General features: G+C 40.3%; 1 protein-coding gene across 1 annotated transcript in view; it reads right to left on the minus strand.

The window, feature by feature from the left end:
- Window positions 1-13843: 13843 nt before the first annotated feature.
- The window catches only part of LOC124594206 (acyl-coenzyme A thioesterase 9, mitochondrial-like), a 194609-nt gene continuing 188146 nt past the window's right edge, over window positions 13844-20306 (minus strand). Inside the window, exon 7 of the mRNA XM_047132565.1 lies at window positions 13844-14068. Coding sequence (XP_046988521.1) covers window positions 13844-14068 — 225 coding nt within the window. The remainder of the gene's footprint in view (window positions 14069-20306) is intronic.

Genomic DNA, 20306 nt, shown 5'->3' on the forward strand with positions numbered 1-20306 from the left:
GCGTAAAATCTGATAAATGATATGCAATTCAGTCCTACTCACATGACTTTACAGACAACATTTCTACACAACGTGAAGTGGAGATTTCTTTAGCGGAGTGACAAATATTAGCCGGGATAATCATTTTTGAGATCAAACGAATTGTTACGCTGCCAATAGGTAACTGGTTTTATATATTTTTTGATCTACCTGAAATATCATTTATAAGTAATTTAAGTCACGAAATACTATAAAACGGTTCCGCCACATTGTTCTTCACTACGATTAATAAATAAACTATTACTCGTATATACGAGCACAATACAGGGCTATTACAAATGATTGAAGCGATTTCATAAATTCACTGTAGCTCCATTCATTGACATATGGTCATGACACACTACAGATACGTAGAAAAACTCATAAAGTTTTGTTCGGCTGAAGCCGCACTTCAGGTTTCTGCCGCCAGAGCGCTCGAGAGCGCAGTGAGACAAAACGGCGACAGGAGCCGAGAAAGCGTATGTCGTGCTTGAAATGCACTCACATCAGTCAGTCATAACAGTGCAACGATACTTCAGGACGAAGTTCAGCAAAGATCCACCAACTGTTAACTCCATTCGGCGATGGTATGTGCAGTTTAAAGCTTCTGGATGCCTCTGTAAGGGGAAATCAACGGGTCGGCCTGCAGTGAGCGAAGAAACGGTTGAACGCGTGCGGGCAAGTTTCACGTGTAGCCCGCGGAAGTCGACGAATAAAGCAAGCAGGGAGCTAAACTTACCACAGCCGACGGTTTGGAAAATCTTACGGAAAAGCTAAAGCAGAAGCCTTACCGTTTACAATTGCTACAAGCCCTGACACCCGATGACAAAGTCAAACGCTTTGAATTTTCGGCGCGGTTGCAACAGCTCATGGAAGAGGATGCGTTCAGTGCGAAACTTGTTTTCAGTGATGAAGCAACATTTTTTCTTAATGGTGAAGTGAACAGACACAATGTGCGAATCTGGGCGGTAGAGAATCCTCACGCATTCGTGCAGCAAATTCGCAATTCACCAAAAATTAACGTGTTTTGTGCAATCTCACGGTTTAAAGTTTACGGCCCCTTTTTCTTCTGCGAAAAAAACGTTAGAGGACACGTGTATCTGGACATGCTGGAAAATTGGCTCATGCCACAACTGGAGACCGACAGCGCCGACTTCATCTTTCAACAGGATGGTGCTCCACCGCACTTCCATCACAATGTTCGGCATTTCTTTAACAGGAGATTGGAAAACCGATGGATCGGTCGTGGTGGAGATCATGATCAGCATTTCATGTCATGGCCTCCACGCTCTCCCGACTTAACCCCGTGCAATTTCTTTCTGTGGGGTTATGTGAAAGATTCAGTGTTTAAACCTCCTCTATCAAGAAACGTGCCAGAACTGCGATCTCGCATCAACGATGCTTTCGAACTCATTGATGGGGACGTGCTGCGCCGAGTGTGGAAGGAACTTGATTATCGGCTTGATGTCTGCCGAATCACTAAAGGGGCACATATCGAACATTTGTGAATGCCTAAAAAAACTTTTTGAGTTATTGTATGTGTGTGCAAAGCATTGTGAAAATATCTCAAATAATAAAGTTATTGTAGAGCTGTGAAATCGCTTCAATCATTTGTAATAACCCTGTATTTTCGTAACAAAATGTTATTTGGGAAGACTAGGTAACATACAAGGCTCCGAATTTTCTGGGTGCAATTTGTAAGGCTTTTCAAATAAAACTAACTTTATTAACTTTCTATATATTTATTCTTGATGTCTACATATTTAGTTCTAAATATATTCACCGTGACGTCAAATACGTTTCTCCCAACTAGAGACCAGTTTGTTGATACCGTACCTGTAGAATGTTTGACTTTGTTGACGGAGCGACAACCTCACCTCTGTTTGCACCACTTCATTAATATCAAAGTGAAGTCTTCGAGGGAGTTCTTCATGTTTAGAAAACAGATGAAAATCGGATGGGGCGAATTTTGGACTGTTCGGAGGATGATCGATGACAGTGAACCCAAGACGTAGGATTGCTGCAGATGTCGCAGCGCTCGTATGTGGCCTGGCACTGTCATTCTGAAGCAGAAGGTGCTCCATGTGTGAACGATATCTTCGATCACAGCAAACAACATCATATGTTTTCATCGTGTTAACAATGTCGAACTTCGTACCAGAAAGTGATGATATGCGGAAAGCATTAAGTTTTTGTTTTCATTTGATAAAACGTGCTGCAGAGTCGCATCTAATGCTTGTCGAGGCATATGGTGATCATGCTCTATCAGAAGCAACATGCAAAAGATGGTTTCAACGGTTCAGAAATAATGGTTTTGATGTAAGAAATGAAGAACGTGGAAGGCCACCAAAAAAGTTCGAAGACGCCGAATTGCAAGCAATATTGGATGAAGATGTTACTTTGAGTCAGAATCAAATGGCAGCAATGCTAAATGTTGCACACAAACAATTTCTGACCGTTTGAAACTATGGGAAAGATCCAAAAGTGTGGAAAATGGGTGCCACATGAATTGAATGAAAGACAGATGGAAAACCGAAAAACCATTTGTCAGATTTTGCTTCAAAGACACGAAAGAAAATCAATTTTGCATCGAATTGTTACTGGCGATGAAAAATGGATTTATTTTAAGAATCCTAAACGAGAAAAATCATGGGTTAATCCGGGACAACCATCAACATCGATTGCAAAACCAGATCGATTCGGCAAGAAGACAAAGCTCTGTGTTTGGTGGGATCAGAAAGGTGTTGTGTATCATCAGCTTCTAAAACCCGGTGAAACTGTGAATACTAATCGCTACACACAACAAATTATCAACTTGCACTATGCATTGATCGAAAAAAGACCAGAATGGGCCAGAAGACATGGCAAAGTAATTTTTTTACACGACAATGCACCTTCACACAAAGCAAAACTGGTTCAGGATACAATCAAAACATTTGGCTGGGAGCTGCTACCCCAGCCGCCGTATTCACCAGACTTTGCCCCTTCCGACTACCATTGGTTTTCATCAATGGGCCACGCATTGGCTGAGGAACACTTCGATTCCTACGAAGAAGTCGAAAATTGGGTGTCTGATTGGTTTGCTTCAAAAGACGAACATTTCTATTGGCGTGGTGTCCACAAATTGTCAGAAAGGTGGTCAAAATGTATAGAAAACAATGGTCAGTACTTTGAATAAAATGTTTTTGCTTTTCAATTCAAAATTAGTGTTTCATTTTCACAAAAAAACGCTTGTTTCATACCGGTACACCTGGTACATGTTCAGAACGTTGCCTTTTATAATGCCTCCAGTCAGGTCAAAGAATTTATGAAATAGAGCATTGTGATGATGTGATTAAAGTGTTAGTATGCATCTACATCTATACTCGGCACGTCATCTTACGGTATGTGGTGGAGGATACTTCAGGTGCCACTATAATTTCCCCTATCGTCTTCTGCTCGAGAATGGTGCTTGGCAAAAAAGACTGGCATTTAATCTCAGTATGACCTCTAATTTCTGTATTTGTCCCTTCTATAGGTTCGGAATTTTAACAGTAAACTTCTCCGTGGAGCACAACGTCTGTCTTGAACCGTCTGCCACTGGAGCTTGAAGAGTGTTTCCTTAACGCTCTCGCACTTACTGAACGAATTCGTGACGAAACGTGCCGCTCTTCTCAGGATTATCTATTCGATTAATCCATCCTGTAAGAGTCCGAGACTGCCGGGAAATACTCAAGAATCAGTTGAACGAGCTTTTTGGTAATTGGTTTCTTTCGTGGGTTAATTAATTGTCCTTGGGATTCATTCAATGAACGTCAGCCTGTCGATTCCCACAATTATTATTGTTATCACGAGTTCATTAAACTTCAGACACTCCGGACTGTTATTACTATTTATCTTAATGTTGTTTTATCTTTCCTAGTAACTTATCTTTAGTACTGCAATGGAGCGGTATTGGGTTTTCCCGCTACTTATACGCAAAACGGTACATTTATTTACGTTGAAGATCTACTGCCAGGTCCCGCGTTAATCATCACATTCTGCATCCCTTCAGACATTTAACTTCAGTGTTCTGGTGTTGCAACTTTACTACGTACAGTAGGAAATTCGTTAATTTATAATCCCGTTCTATAGTCCTGGTGTAGGTTTTCTAGAGTTTAGGTAAATCATTGGATCCGAATGTAGCTATGTCTGCGTTGAACAGGTCAAGACTAGAATCTTTCCCTATAAAAGTGCTAGTATAAATGGAAAAATCCGGATAATTGCGAATAGGACTCTCGCACCGAGGTTCCCGAACAAAATTAGTTACGCTTATAGATTGTTCATCCATCCCGCGAATCGACAATTTCGATGATGTTTGCCTGTTATCGATATCGACAGTGTCAAGATATCAAAATATGTTACATAAATGGTCGTATGTTTCGATGGCACGACAGTAGAAGCTTAAACCTTTTACCCTGCATAGGGTCCATAAGTTTCAGCTTCATAGTGCACTCGTTCCTGAGACTAAGGGCACCCAACAAGCGGACAGGTAGATAGACAACATGACAATTTTTCTGATATAATTACAGATTAACGATTTTCGAATTCTTTTCTCTTACTTTTCCTATGATACCTGGCTTCTTGTCAAATTTTACGATTCTAGGTATACAGAAAGTACTTTATACGTTATGATAAGGGAATCTGCGGGTATCAAAATATGACATATTACATCCACCTGTTCCTGAGAAATAGAGTTCTTAACAGACGGTGAGACAGATAGACAAACGAACAACAAAGTGGTCCTACACTACTGGCCATCAAAATTGCTACGCCATGAAGATGATGTGCTACAGACGCGAAATTTAACCAACAGGAAGAAGATGCTGTGACATGCAAATGATTAGCTTTTCAGAGCATTCGCAGAAGGTTGGCGCCGGTGGCGACACCTACAACGTGCTGACATGAGGAAAGTTTCCAACCGATTTCTCATAGACAAACAGCAGTTGACCGGCGTTGCCTGGTGCAACGTTATTGTGATGCCTCATGTAAGGAGGAGAAATGCGTACCATCACGTTTCCGAGTTTGATAAAGGTCGGATTGTAGCCTATCGCGATTTGCGGTTTATCGTATCGCGACATTGCTGCTCGCGTTGGTCGAGATCCAATGAATGTTAGCAGAATACAGAATCGGTGGGTTCAGGAGGGTAATACGGAACGCCGTGCTGGATCCCAACGGCCTCGTATCACTAGCAGTCGAGATGACAGGCATCTTATCCGCATGGCTGTAACGGATCGTGCAGTCACGTCTCGATCCCTCAGTCAGCAGATGGGTACGTTTGCAAGACAACAACGATCTGCACGAACAGTTCGACGACGTTTGCAGCAGTATGGACTATCAGCTCGGAGACCATGGGTGCGGTTACCCTTGACGCTGCATCACAGACAGGAGCGCCTGCGATGGTGTACTCTGGTGCACGAATGGCAAAACGTGAATTTTTTCGGATGATTCCAGGTTCTGTTTAGAGCATCATGATGGTCGCATCCGTGTTTGGCGACATCGCGGTGAACGCACATTGGAAGCGTGTATTCGTCATCGCTATACTGGCGTATCACCCGGCGTGATGGTATGGAGTGTCATTGGCTATACGTCTCGGTCACCTCTTTTTCGCAATGACGGCACTTTGAACAGAGGACGTTACATTTCAGATGTGTTACGACATGTGGCTTTACCCTTCATTCGATCCCTGCGAAACCCTACCTTCCAGCAGGATAATGCGTGACCCCATGTTGCAGGTCCTGTACGGGCCTTTCTGGATACAGACAATGTTCGACTGCTGCCCTGGCCAGCACATTCTCCAGATCTCTCACCAATTTAAAACGTCTGGTCAATGGTGGCCGAGCAACTGGCTCGTCACAATACGCTAGTCACTACTCTTGATGAATTGTGATATCGTGTTGAAGCTGCATGGGCAGCTGTACCTGTACACGCCATCCAAGCTCTGTTTGACTCAATGCCCAGGCGTATCAAGGCCGTTATTACGGCCAGATGTCATTGTTCTGGGTACTGATTTCTCAGGATCTATGCACCCAAATTGCGTGCAAATGTAATCACATATCGGTTCTAGTGTAACATATTTGTCCAATGAATACCCGTTTATCATCTGCATTTCTTCTTGGTGTAGCGATTTTAATGGCCAGTAGTGTAAATATATTTATTCATCTGGTTTTTTTTATATCCGATATATACTATTCATGAAGAAACTGTTTAAATATTTATTGTGTTTTAGAAAGCTCAGAGACATTAGGCTACTGGTCCACCTTTTGTTTCTATTCCTTTGATAGACGTTTATTTGATTTGTTTATGTATTTAATAATGTGTGTTAGAGCGTGTTTATGGTCCAGCCATAGAAATATTTATTTAATTTCAAGTTATTTAAATGTAAATCCAGCATTATGTTTGTGAGTGTGCGTTGGCTTGGAGACAGGGCGGGAGCGCTCTAGCCAATCACAGCACTCGTTAATGGGGGACGGGAGGTGCTGGACGGGAAGGACAGTCGGTAACTGGAACTACGTTGGAGAGTGGGGGAGTTTGCGCGTGGTCGCGGCAGATAGAAATATTTCGTAGTGCCGACTGGTGCACATGTGAGATTTCCTTGGATTCTGCAGTGAAGACTTAGAAGTGACTATCTCGCGACCCACGTTGCTGCCCATAACTGATTATGTGAAGTAGGAATCTATTGTTTCCCTGTTATTCAACTTATATTTTATTCAATTGCTGGACCATCGACACCAATAAGTGTTTTACAGTAACAAAGGACATTCTTAAAGGTGCTTCTGCTTTCGTACTCATCATTTAAAATCGTTAACATAGTACCTGCAGAATTTATTGAATTGCAGTCTTTCATTTATAAATGTCTACTTTACTATCAAAATTCGCAATTGTCGAGTGATAGGAACCTTCGACCATTCGATTCAAGTGTATATTTATATTTTACACTGTAGAGTCAGGTGTATTTGGCTTTTAATGCGGCAACTACGTATCGCAGCCCCTAGACAACGAAACCAGCCAAAAGTTTTCATATTTCATCTCTGATTCAGAGGGTACATAGTACAGGGCCACGACATTCACCTCATTTCAACACCATTTTTTTATTTTTTTTTTTATTTGAAAGCTAGAAACATAATGTTTTGGCTCATGACTGCCAGTTAGCAGCACAGACTACAAGTATAATAATGATAACTTTATTTCCTATTGGTTACTCTGAGGAAACAGAGCCGTCGTCTATTATCCCGTATACACTTGCTTCTTGCACCTGAATGACCTGATTTCGTTTGAAGTATACTTCTGAAATGCAGTTCATGCAACTAGTCCGAGGACAGCAGCAGAGCGGTTCTTCTCACTTCACTTGTCTGGGCCTTGTTTCTCGGAAGGTTTCTGCGTTGACGGTCGCACAGGAAGCTTGTAGCCCAGTTTGTGAACGGGGTTTTTTTGGGGACCGGCGGTTGGCGGCCCCGTTGGTGGCGGAGCCCCTTTCGGACGTGGCCTACTTCCCATCGCTTTGGCAGCCGTAAGGAAATGCCGACGACCTTCCAGGTACACCAGACACTCTGAAACAAAGACGAGAATCGCTTAGAAATTACCGCACTTTCTGTTGTAGCTGCCACTCAGTCACTCCACAGCGAAAGATAGGGCGACGCATTAGCAGTGTTGGTAGCCATGTGAACTAGCTGTACGAAATTTGAATCGAGATGGGACGGAGTCATATTCAGAATAATGGAGGTAAGAGGCTATGTGGTACACTGGAACCGTTCTTTGTTAAAGTGACGGAAACTTCATGAACTCTTTGAACAACGCTAGCCAACTGACATACCAGTATGACCATACATTCGGCATGTGTTGATTAAAATTTCATCTTTAAATTCATTGCTACAGATGAAGAATGGTGTGAATATATGATGGCGATTAGGTGTGTCTAACATTTCTAGGACTTCTCAGGAGAAGATCGCAAAGAAGCATGCCCAGGGGACCTGCAGATGCAGCTTTTCGCCATCTTTCAGACTCCAAGACAAAAAGAAAAAAATGCACCACCAAGGAATTATCCGAATGGATCGGAAATCGGTAGATGTGACGTACATGTACAAACGAAAAACATTGCAAATTTTGAAAAATTTGATGACATAATCAAGCAAAACCGCTTCACAATTACCCCTTTGTCCACCTCTGGCCCTTATAAAAGTAGTTATTCGGCTTGGCATTGACTAACAGAGTAGCTAGATGTCCTCTTGAGGGATATCGCTCCATATTTTGCCCAATTGGCGCGTTAGATCGTCAAATTCCCGAGCTGGTTGGAGGGTCCTGCCATACTGCTACAAACGTTCTCAATTGGAGGGAGATCCGGGAACCTTGCTGGTTTGGCGAGCACAAAGAGATGTAGCAGAAACTCTCACCGTGTGCGGTCGGGCCTTATCTTACTGAAATATAACCCTGGATGGCTTGTTATAAATGGCAACGAAACGGGAAGTATACTATCATTGTTACCGTGAGGGTGCCACGGATGACGACTAAAGGCGTCCTTCTATGAAAAGGAGTGGCATCCCAGACAATCACTCCCGGTTCGAGAGCCATATGGCGGCCGACAGTGGCTAAAATGGCTTTGAGCACTATGGGACCCAACATCTGAGGTCATCAGTCCCCTATAACTTAGAACTACTTAAACCTAACTAACCTAAGGACATCACACACATCCATGCCCGAGGCAGGATTCGAACCTGCGACCGTAGCGGTCGCGCGATTCCAGACTGTAGCGCCAAGAACCGCTCGGCCACTCCGGCCGGCGGCCGACAGTGAGATTGGTATCTCACGACTGTCCAGGGAGTCTCCAGATGCGTTTTCGTTGGTCATCGGGCTTATTTCGGAGCGGGATTTATCACTGAAGTCAATTCTACCTCGGTCAATGACGTTCCAGGCCATATGTGTCCGACACCTCTGCAAACAGGATTGCTGGTGTAAAGCGGTCAGTGGTAGTCAAGGGGTACGGGAACGCAACCCCCCTTCTTTGAGCCGCCTGTTAATGGTTCTTGTGGTCACTGAAGCACCAGTTGCACGTCGGATAGATGGTAAAGATGAAACAGGGCTCTGAGGGCCTCTCTGACGATTCCTCGGTCCCCAGTTTCTATCGTCTCTCTATGTCGACCGCTTTTTTCTTAACGCTGTGTTCCGCTATAGTTCATCCATTCCTGCTAAAACTGTCAGATAGTAGCATCTCTCTTATTCAAATGTCGAGTGATTCTTCGATTACTCCAACCGGCTTCTTCGAGCCCAACTACACGTCCTCTGTCAAGTGCTGACATCTGCGTATACCATTCACGCCTGTCTACGAGGCATAGTTACTGTGCAACTGAGTACACGAAAATAGATTCACAAAGACTTTACGCCCCCATTTACTAGCCTTGTCAGCTGCGCGGTGAAATGTCCTGCGCCGTCACGCATCAGCCCGTCTCCCGCCAAAGTTTACAGTTCTGCATATTCCGTCGATACCTGTAAGAATATCAGTTTGCGACCAATTTACTTAACACCTTCGTGGTGCGTCGTTTCTTTTTCTTAGAGTTTAATTAGCAGAAGCGTGATGGGTACATCATATCGATGTATCACACAGACAGTATGCTTTAGTGCAAAGACTGCAGAACGAGTGGTGACGAGGTGTACTCACAACAAGAGTGGCAAGAAGAGTATGCAGCGGTAATTCCGGATGGGCTACTCGACGACAAGACTGTAGGACTGCTTTACTGATTTTGACGAACAGACCAATGACAGCAGCTGAAATAAGTGCAGGCATTGTCACCTCGTCCGTCGGGAACAGGCTCCTGATATCTGGACTGAGATCTCAGGTTTCCATTCGTCATTTACCGCTGACGTCATGCCACAGACAACAGTGACTTGCACTGTGTAAAGCAAGAGTCAACTATGTTGTTCCGCGGCGAGCTCGCTTCTGTTTGTTGCGGTCAGATCGACGCCAACGCGTCTGTAGAGAACCTGCTGTAACGTCACAGGAAGCGGTGATTCTTCCGGTCCACACCTCTAACACATCTGGAGCTACTGGATATGACAACAGGACGGAGTTTGTGATTGTTGGAGGGAAATTGAACGTTCTCCAGTATATTACGAGTATGGTAAAGGCTGCTGTCGTACCATCGTACAAAATGGTATACCGCAACAGAATAATGCACGATCCCGCGCTACAGTTCACACTATCTACTAGTGACAAACAAACATAGGCATGTGTCAACAATCCTTTACTGTGTACTATAACGGCGACCCTCATTCAATGGTCACAGTATTTAAGTGGTAACAATCACTAATGCCCTCGATCCTTACCGATCTTGATTCGCTGGACCAAGGTACTTTTACTGTGTGAAGTAACAGAATGGGACGGCACTTAGCGAAGAGTGCGATACAGAGCAAATCTAAGTATCTGATACTATCTCTGGTGTACACAAAGCTATGTAACTAAATGAGCACATATTTTAACAACGTAAATTGCTGAATTAATGAAACTGAGTTACCTGGAACATAATAATGATGAAATATAGTATAATTATAATGATATATAGCATCTATCCGAAAATACATCTAAAAAATTGAATCAAATGTTAAAATTTGTATTTACAAAATTCGTACAGAGTGATCTGATTGTAAATATTGATCAGCTATCAGCAAAGGTCCAGGGTTTATGCTGGTATCAAAATCAACCTGTATTTGAAAAGTTATAAACAATTCTAAATAAAAACGTTATTGTGAAAGGGTGTTTTATGTATTTCGAGAATAACGACTGAAATATTTGGCTTGTTAATTGTTATGGAAAGGCTGTGACAAATTTTAAATCAAAATTTTGCTATTTGCTTTAGAAAACCGATCAACTTTTATCTGTGATCTTCAAAATCATAGTTTTAAATAATGAATGCTTTTATATGTCGATTATTGATTATTGTAAGATATATAAGGACCAGTAGCAGTAGCCCTGCCGAGGCTAGTATTGTCTCAGATTTTGCAGAATCGATGTTACGTTACCACTGTAGTGCGAATTAACAAGTTATTAAGTACATTTTCGTTTCGGCCACATCAGTTAGTAGAGTTGATTAACCTGACAATTCGATCCTGACAGACGAGAAGCCAAAGCTTTCTTACTTGTAAATACTTGGAGCAATGAAAAACACGCCTCAATTTACGAACATCAAGAAACTGCAAGTTAAGTGTCGAATTCGGTAGCCACAAATGGTGGTTACATTTTAATTGGACGTATTGCAACAGTAACTACAGGAGAATTTCACAAGTTAAATAGTGTTTAACACAACAATGCAGTCTTTCCGCTCTACTGTTGAATCTGTCCACCGATGAAGTAATGACAGAAATAAAAGAGAGATCAACCAGTGAGATTACAATTCAGGGTGAAGGGATATCAATGATAAAATTCGCAGATGACATTGATGTCCTCAGTGAATGTGAAGAAGTATTGTAAGACCTGTTGAATGGAATAAACTGTCAAATGAGTACAGAATATGGACTGAGAGTAAATCGAAGAAAGACGAAAATAAAGAGGATTAACAGAAATTAGATTAGTGATAAACTTAACACAAAGCTGGTAATCATCTGCTACATTTTAAGCAAAATAACACATAAAGATATAAAAAGCAGACGGGTACTTTTATTCTAGTGGTGACAAAAATATTTTTTCTAATGTGAAATGCAAGAAAACGTATTTTTTAATGTATTCATAGCCCATTAAATTTCTCTTTAGTTCTTTCTTTCTTTAGGCAATGTCTTGCTTGACGCTTGAGAGATTTTTCAACGATATTGCCAAATGAGAACAAATTCCTGCAAAACTTTACAAAAAGAAATTATTTAATTTTGGTAATTGGAAGGCTGCTAACAGTCGAGAGGCCGGCCGCGGTGGTCTAGCGGTTCTAGACGCTCGGTCCGGAACCGCGCGATCGCTACCGTCGCAGGTTCGAATCCTGCCTCGGGCATGAATGTGTGTGATGTCCTTAGGTTAGTTAGGTTTAAGTAGTTCCAAGTTCTAGGGGACTTATGACCGCAGATGTTGAGTCCCATAGTGCTCAGAGCCATTTTTGAATAGTCGAGAATTAATGTTCTGGAATGGTAACAGGCTGTTTCACAGACATATTTTACTTCAGTATCGAATCGCTTTTGGACGTAGTGTTTTGACGTGCATCAGAGCTGAATATATTGCAGCGAGTAATGTTCCCCACTCTACATTATACCTGCTGTGGCGTGTGGGGATGAGGATGCATTCCAGTATTTCTCGTGTTGCAGGTCACGTAACATGCAAATTGTCTCCATGATCTCAAATGTGATACGATTCATAAGAAAACTTCTAATAAAACTGATTCCTAAAGATTGTTATGTGGAAATTAAGCAATTAGCTAAGTAGTTTAATTATCATCGTTAGAGGTAATGGGTTGTGAAACGAATTAACAACAGGACTTTCGATAATGGTTAAAGTTGCACAATTTCTGATGAAAACAATAGCAGGGTTGCACAAAAAATCAGTCGACTCTAACTAGAGTGGGCTGCATTGTGGGATGACATGACTGACCACCATAGGTCAGCCGAGATGTAAGTTTAACTTTTTGATAGATCCACTATGTACTTTAAATGTTAGGTGATTACCCCTGACACATTAAACAGTTATAAATTTGGAAAGAGGTAAATAAATGAACTTACGAGCATAACACAATTTCTGATTCGTGCCCAAGTAGGAATACGAGCGTGTTACTAGTGGCTCAAATTCGAGTGCGATAACTCTGATAACTACTCGAATTGTGACAGTCGCTTAAATACAGTCATTGCCATCAACAGCAACGTGTGGTCATGGCACTCCAGACTGCTCGTATCATCTTCCCACTTAAAGTGTCTAAGTTTCCTACAATTCTCGAATGGTTCTTGGAAATGTGAAGTCAGGCTCACAGTATGTCCTAAAAGGCCTGCTGTAAATGGGTAAAATACGTAAAAAAAACATAAAATATCAATTTCACCTATAAAAAGAATCATATCAAATGAATCGCAGTTGCGGATAAGGACTACCATCAGCTGTAAAATGGAATGACGGCAATGAAAATTTGTGCCGGACGGGGACTCGAACCCAGTTTTCCCGCTTATCGCGAGCGGTTGCCTTACCATTTGGTTACCCGCGTACTATTCACGACCAAACCCAAACTTTCATATGCGGTCAACCATGCGTCTACGACCTGAACTGGTACAGGTCAGGCGCTGTACTTGAAAGTAGCTTGGCCGGTATCGGTAGATAAATACGATATTGCAGTGCCTGTGTTTTCTGATTACGATGCAAAGTTCCATTCTACCGCTGATGGTAGTCCTTATTCGCAATCGCGAATTCATTTGATGTGTTTCGTAACGGCTGTGGTCTCCGCAATGCCTGTTCCTCTGGACATGTATGATGTCCAAAGGAACTTTACATCGTAATCAGAATAACACAGACATTGCATTGTAAAGCCGTACAAAAAGAATCTCTAAGATTGCCTCGTTAGATGTAAAAGAGTAACTGAAGAGCTTTATTTGGTAAGGTAAAAACATTGTAAATAAATAAAATCTTGGATGCTCCATTTTAGAAAAAACGGCAGTTATAAAAGATATGAGACATCCTGTATCACACAGCTCCACATTGTTATCTCTCACTATAACTTTTTCAATCAAGCTGTCATGTTTGTCTCTCTTATTCTGAGTCCCGACAACTTTAACTGTGCGTGACACTTGTCCGTGAGAAGAAAACCGAAACTGAAAACCCCATCTCCGTCTTGCCGACGAGCCATGCCCTTCCTCCTGTCGTTCATCCTAAGACGTACACGACAGCTGCAAAGGAAGCAATCAGCACGGGAGACGTCAGAAGTGAGGACCACCTACCGCTGTAGCTGTCGGGGAAGACGAGCGGCGCGAGACTGGCCGTCTGGTACGTCAGGTAGAACACATTGGTGGTGACGGTCTCGCCGGTCTTCGGCTCCATCACCTCGACGCACACCTGCAGTTGCTCGAAGTTCCCTTCCGTGTACGTCATCTGCGAGGCACACAATTGGGAATGTAAGCAGGCATCAGACCTCATCCGATAACACAATAAAAAGTTCTTCCTTCACAGAGGTCGGTAATTGCAGTTTCCATAACTCATTAATCAGACATACTTTCAACAGTAATATTTCCCAAGATATAACCACAAGGTAATGGTTTCAATGGAAACTTCTAAAGAGTAGTGAACTGTTGTTCTTCCAGCAAAACTGTCGTTATGTGTTGTAGGGAAAAATTATATGATTAAAGAAGTATAGAAGCAGACTAAACTGATTTTCACTTTGGAAATGCGATAACATCAAGTTTTCATTCCTGAAGAACGTTTAATAAATTGTGAAATCAAGTCACCTTAATGATAGAAATCCAGTCTTGGAAAATGTATATTATTTTAATTAACTCATCGCTTACAAAAGATCAACAGCATTAAATAATTTATTTTTTATTTTATAAAGATGGGACCTATAGAATCTCTCTTTAACAACAAAATGGAATATAATAAATGACAAACGGTATTTACTTTTTAAAAGTATAATAGTCTATGGTTTTAGGTAATTATGCAACTAAGGCATTGGAGTATTAAGGCGTAATGAATAAAGCTGTAATGACACCTGCTAGCAGTAATACTAAGATATATTTATGAAGTTCTAATTTCTGTCTCTCAGATGGCATTGATGCGAAATTAAAAATTAAAAACTACTGCCCAAAACAATTTGTAAAATGGGGGCTATGTAAGTAGGCTGTTTAGGTTTTTATGATGGTAACGCCACGTAGCGCTCTGTATGAAAATCACTGGCTGTGCTGTGTGAAGTCTGTGGCTGGTTTGCATTGTTGGAATTTGCTATTGTAGTGTTGGGCAGTTGGCTGTTAACAGCGCACAGCGTTGCGCAGTTGGAGGTGAACCGCCAGCAGTGGTGGATGTGGGGAGAGAGATGGCTGACTTTTGAGAGCGGATTATCTGGATGTGTGTCCATCAGAGACAGTAAATTTGTAAGACTGGATGTCATGAACTGATATATATAGTATGACTTTTGAACACTATTAAGGTAAATACAGTGTTTGTTCTCTATCAAAATCTTTCATTTGCTAAGTATGCCTATCAGTAGTTATTGCCTTCAGTACTTAGAATCTTTTATTCAGCTGGCAGTATTGGCGCACGCTGTATTGCAGTAGTTTGAGTAACGAAGATTTTTGTGAGGTAAGTAATTCATGAAAGGTATAGGTTATTGTTAGTCAGGGCCATTCTTTTGTAGGGATTTTTGAAAGTCAGATTGCGTTTCGCTAAAAATATTGTGTGTCAGTTTAAGCACAGTCATTTATAACTTTTGTAAGGGGACATTTCAAAACATTTTACAGAAATGGAAAATAAATAGGAATTTCTAGAAAATGTAAGTACATTCACTGATTCAAAATTAATTAAAAAGAATGACTCTATATGCTAACAGGAAAAAACTTTGAAGACAATTTAGAATAAGGAAGACAGTATATTTGCTGTTGATGTATATAGGTTTCAAGAGAATATTAAAATTTCTCATTAATCAAGAACGTATTTTAATACATATTTTCCATCTGATTGCACTTCACACTGACCCACAGCTAAAATATTGATGTACTGAACAAAATGTTTTCATGTAATAAAAAGTAGTTCTTAGTGGCTGCTACAAGAAAATAATCTACAGTTCAGAGAAACGGTTCATCTACACTTTCACAAAAACAACCATAACTGTTAAATCAATGAATCACATTTATGTGCTCTCATTAGAATATCTACATTCAAAATTGCAGAACAGTACCAGCATTTGATTTCCTAAGAAGGTTACCTTTCCAAACGTATAAGATTGCTAGACCATTGAATATGTCATTAAAACCATGAAACAGATATCTGTACCTAACACAAAATATGTATAAAATTCAAAAAAAATGAAAGATCATTACATTTCAGACTTAATAGAAAAAGAGTTGAGAAAAAACAAAAGAGGACAAAAATGTGATCAGATATTGGACTAAAATCTGAGAAGAAAGTTAAGATATATAAAACCTGTACTATGATTTTAGCTATGATAGGCAACAGCTGAAAGAAATCTTATTATATTTGCTGAGTCTCGATTATTATATGTATTTTTTATACCTGTAACAAAATTAATGATCAATTAAAAAATTTTAAATGGTTTTGGACTCCCACAAGAACAAAACTCTAAAAATTAAAGAATTCGTTATGTTCAACAGAATTTAATTCAATATCTCAAATTGTATAGAATAACAGAAAACCAGTTAGTTATTATTACAAAGGAATCATTTTAAAATGTGTAAGGAACATTTTATATGAGACAAATTTAACATCAGAGATTTATTCTCTGTAATTTGAAAAAGAATAACTGAAGTAAATCCACTTTTAAGGAATTATTTTGAAAGTCACTGACACTTAATGCCCTCCTTTCTCTATCTTTAGGGACTAAGTATATCGAGAGACAATTAATTTGCTGCACTAAATTCTTTTAAATTAGGCATTAAATCTGTGTCTAAGTATGTTAAAACATTTAACATGCTTTATGTTCTATTAAATCAAGTGGACTTGTAACATTCCAGGTTAATGGTTACCACCCCTGCATTATGACTTAACTAGCTCAATACTCTTTATATCTCCAGCTGTAATTAAATTATATTACTTTTCGATAATAGAAAAAAGGCTTTTAGAAGAATAATAGCAACACCAAACAATAGTAGCTACCATACGCTTTGTACCATAAACAATGAAAATCAGATTCAGGAAATTAATATATGGAAAATGTTCAGATAAAAGAATAATATATTTCGTTCTCATCATCTGTAATTGGTAGGAATTAAATTTCGAGCCTAATTAACAAAATTTAGATAATTGATCATTTAGAATTGTGAGAATGCTTATTTCTGCAATTTCAGTACTAATGTCATTTTTATGTGTTTAGAAAATGTCTTAAACTTGTTCTAGCAAAGTAGAGAATATTATAGAGTGTTTGACAATGTTGTTATCATATTTTAACCAGTAGTACATTGTAGGAAGAGTATAAATGCACGGCCTTGAATATTGTTAGGGCAGATGAGTGTTGGACCCACTAAAGGACACGTTTGTGTGTACAGCTGAGATAAGTTCTTGGTGCATGATTCAGGTTTGTATTTACAATAGACCAACTCATGGGTTCGACATTTTCTAAAACAGCATATTAGAACAGTGCAGTGACATATTATTTCGGAGTGTTAAACAGTTTGATTTAATGTCACAAAAGGTAGAATGATGTGTGACTTTAGATTCATACTTTGTTGAGTACTAAAGTGCGCGTCATTTATGTTGGCGGCCGAGTTTAGGTTCGTTCTGCGCATCTTACGTCACAAAACACAGTCAGCCAATGAACAGAGAACGACGTTGCCAGATTTCGACTGCAGTGCAGAGCATGGACGAGTGTCTTCAGTTTTAGAAACGTTCAGTCATAAATAAAGTAATAGAACAAAATCAATGTCTTGATAGCTGACTTTCTTTTATAGAAAGTTTGGAAAAAGCATTCTTTATACCAGTTGCTTCATATTCTACATATTCTATTAATTAATTAAACCAGACAAGCAATAAGGCTCCTAATTCAGGCGATAGCAAGGAAAGGTGTTTGTATCAATCTCACAAACCGCTTTTCCGCAATAAAGAACAGCGGTAATTGTTTATTTCCTATTGTACTTCGACGATGCGTGAGTAATTCATAGTCATACCAACAGTGTTTGTCAGTATTTGCATGACGTGTTAGAGTCCTCATGGTCTTCTGCAAGCAGTCGAGCTGCGTTAGCGTAACAGTTAACGTGTCCGGCTTCTACGCGAAAGGTTTTCTGTTCAAACCTTGTGCGGTGCTTAATATTTTCATTATTTAAAAACAATATCGAAGTGCCTTACTTCACGAATTATATTCGTTTGAATGCAATTTTTTGAAATTTCTAGTGCTTTGTCTCTTCATTAACCCTTTCGCTGCTGCAGACACGTACTCCCCGCATTCCGCGCTGTGCGCGATTTTGTCATCACTGCACTGCTCGGCTGTGCAGACACATGGTATTCCCACTGCTTCAACACACTTATCATTCGATTTCACAAAAACTATTTGGCCTGAAAATTTGATTTTTACACGTCTTCTTGACTGATACCTTCCCCCCATAAATGACTTAATTTTGTTTCGATGTTCAACGCAGTTATTATGCATCATTTTAATGTAGTAAACCATTGCACGAAATTTGGAAGAGTTTGCAGAGGTAGAGGTTCATAGCGTATACTTTCCATATGGTCGATTTTAGTTGCCACAATGTTGAGAATGAAATGTGGACAAGATACCTAAATTTCATATCAAATTTACTGTATAACAATATCTCATTTAAGTACCACATAGGTGTCGCATGTAATATTGAGAAATATTCCGTCTTTCGTGACTGTAATAAAAGTTTTATTTACACCAGACGCGTTTGGCTTTATTTTAAAGCACTTCAATCAATGAAAGGTATGGCACATACACAATGGTACTTACGTTCTCCTTCTTGTTTTTGTTCCACAGTTGCAGTTTTATCAATGGTACTGAAATATATTCCTCTTCTGCAACTGTAACAAGCGACTTATGTAGACCAGACGCGTTTTTCTCTTTTGAAGCATCTTCAGTGGACAGTATTTTGTCTTCTCCATTGCCAAGTCGCCTTTTGTAGTTTTGTGCTGCGGTAACACAATATTCAACGTTTGTGTTGGCTGATCAGTGTTTTAGCAAATAAATGATGTTTGTGTGTGCCACACACAAAAATTACATTTGACATAGCTCAGAGCACTTCACACACAAAAATTATATTTGACATAGCTCAGAACACTTCACTGATAGACGATATATCCAAGTCCTAATGTTTTTGTAAGTCCACAGTTTTGTTTAATGTATTTTGTCTACTTCCTTTCGATTGATTGAAGTGCTTTAAAATAAAGCCAAACGTGCTCAGTGTTGATAAAACTTATGTTACAGTAGCGAAAGACGGAATATTTCTCAATATTACATACAACACCTATGTGGTACTTAAATGAGATATTGTTATACAATAAATTTTATATGAAATTTAGGTATCTTGTCCACATTTCATTCTCAACATTGTGGCAACTAAAATCGACCGTACGGAAAGTATACTCTATGGACTTTAACCTCTGCAAACTCTTCAAAATTTCGTGCCATGGTTTACTATATTTAATGCTGCACAATAACTGCGTTGAACATCGAAACAAAATAAGTCATTTATGGGGGGAAGGTACCAGTCAAGAAGATGTGTAAAAATCTAATTTTTGGGCCAAATAGTTTTTGTGGAATCGAATGATAAGAGTGTCAAAGCAGTCGGAACACGATGTGTTTGCACAGGCGAGCAGTGCAGTGACAAAATCGCGCACAGCGCGGAATGCAGGGAGCACGTCTTTGTAGCAGCGAAAGAGTTAGTGCGGCCGTGGTGGCTTTACGTCATGAACTGCGCGCTCCCCCCTAAACGTAAGCTTGCGAACTATGCTATACTATGGCGCTGCTTCAATTGGCGCGTGCGTCGTGTGCAACTGGCAACGCAGCAATCTCCCGCGTCTCGGCGGGCATGCGCGAGCCGCCAAGATGAAAGAATTGAACTATAGTGTTGAACAATGCAATGACCTCACACACGCATTTCTATCAAATGACTGCATCTGGAGTATTTAATATTGCAGTGCAGTATGGGGTCCCTGCAGAGATTATTAAGTATAACAAGTCTGTTCTTCTCAAATACTTATACTCACTTACCACACCCAGCTCGGAAGAAGGTTATGTCCCGATGAGTATGCGGAATTCGAGGATAGTTACTCTATATAAACAGCCGGGAAAACTTATGCAAGAGTCATCCTAATGCGATTACAGATCTTAGCTTCCAGAATCTACCCAGAATCTCAGTGCGGCTTCAGGTCCGGCCGATCAACCGTAGATATGATCTCCTTAAGACAGCTACAAGAGAAATGTCATGAGCAGCAGAGGCCACTTTCTATTGCTTTCATTGACCTTGTTAAAGCGTTTGATTTAGTGAGCAGAAATGGGCTTTTCAAACTGTTGCAGAAGATTGGATGCCCACCTAAACTACTGCAGATAATTGTCTCTTTCCATGAGAAAACACAAGCAACAATTTGCTTCAACGGTAAAACATCAGAACCATTCCCTGTTAATAGCGGTGTGAAACAGGGGTGTGTGTTAGCT

The sequence above is a fragment of the Schistocerca americana genome, chromosome 2 (genome assembly GCF_021461395.2).
Source record: "Schistocerca americana isolate TAMUIC-IGC-003095 chromosome 2, iqSchAmer2.1, whole genome shotgun sequence".
Classification (NCBI taxonomy): domain Eukaryota; kingdom Metazoa; phylum Arthropoda; class Insecta; order Orthoptera; family Acrididae; genus Schistocerca; species Schistocerca americana.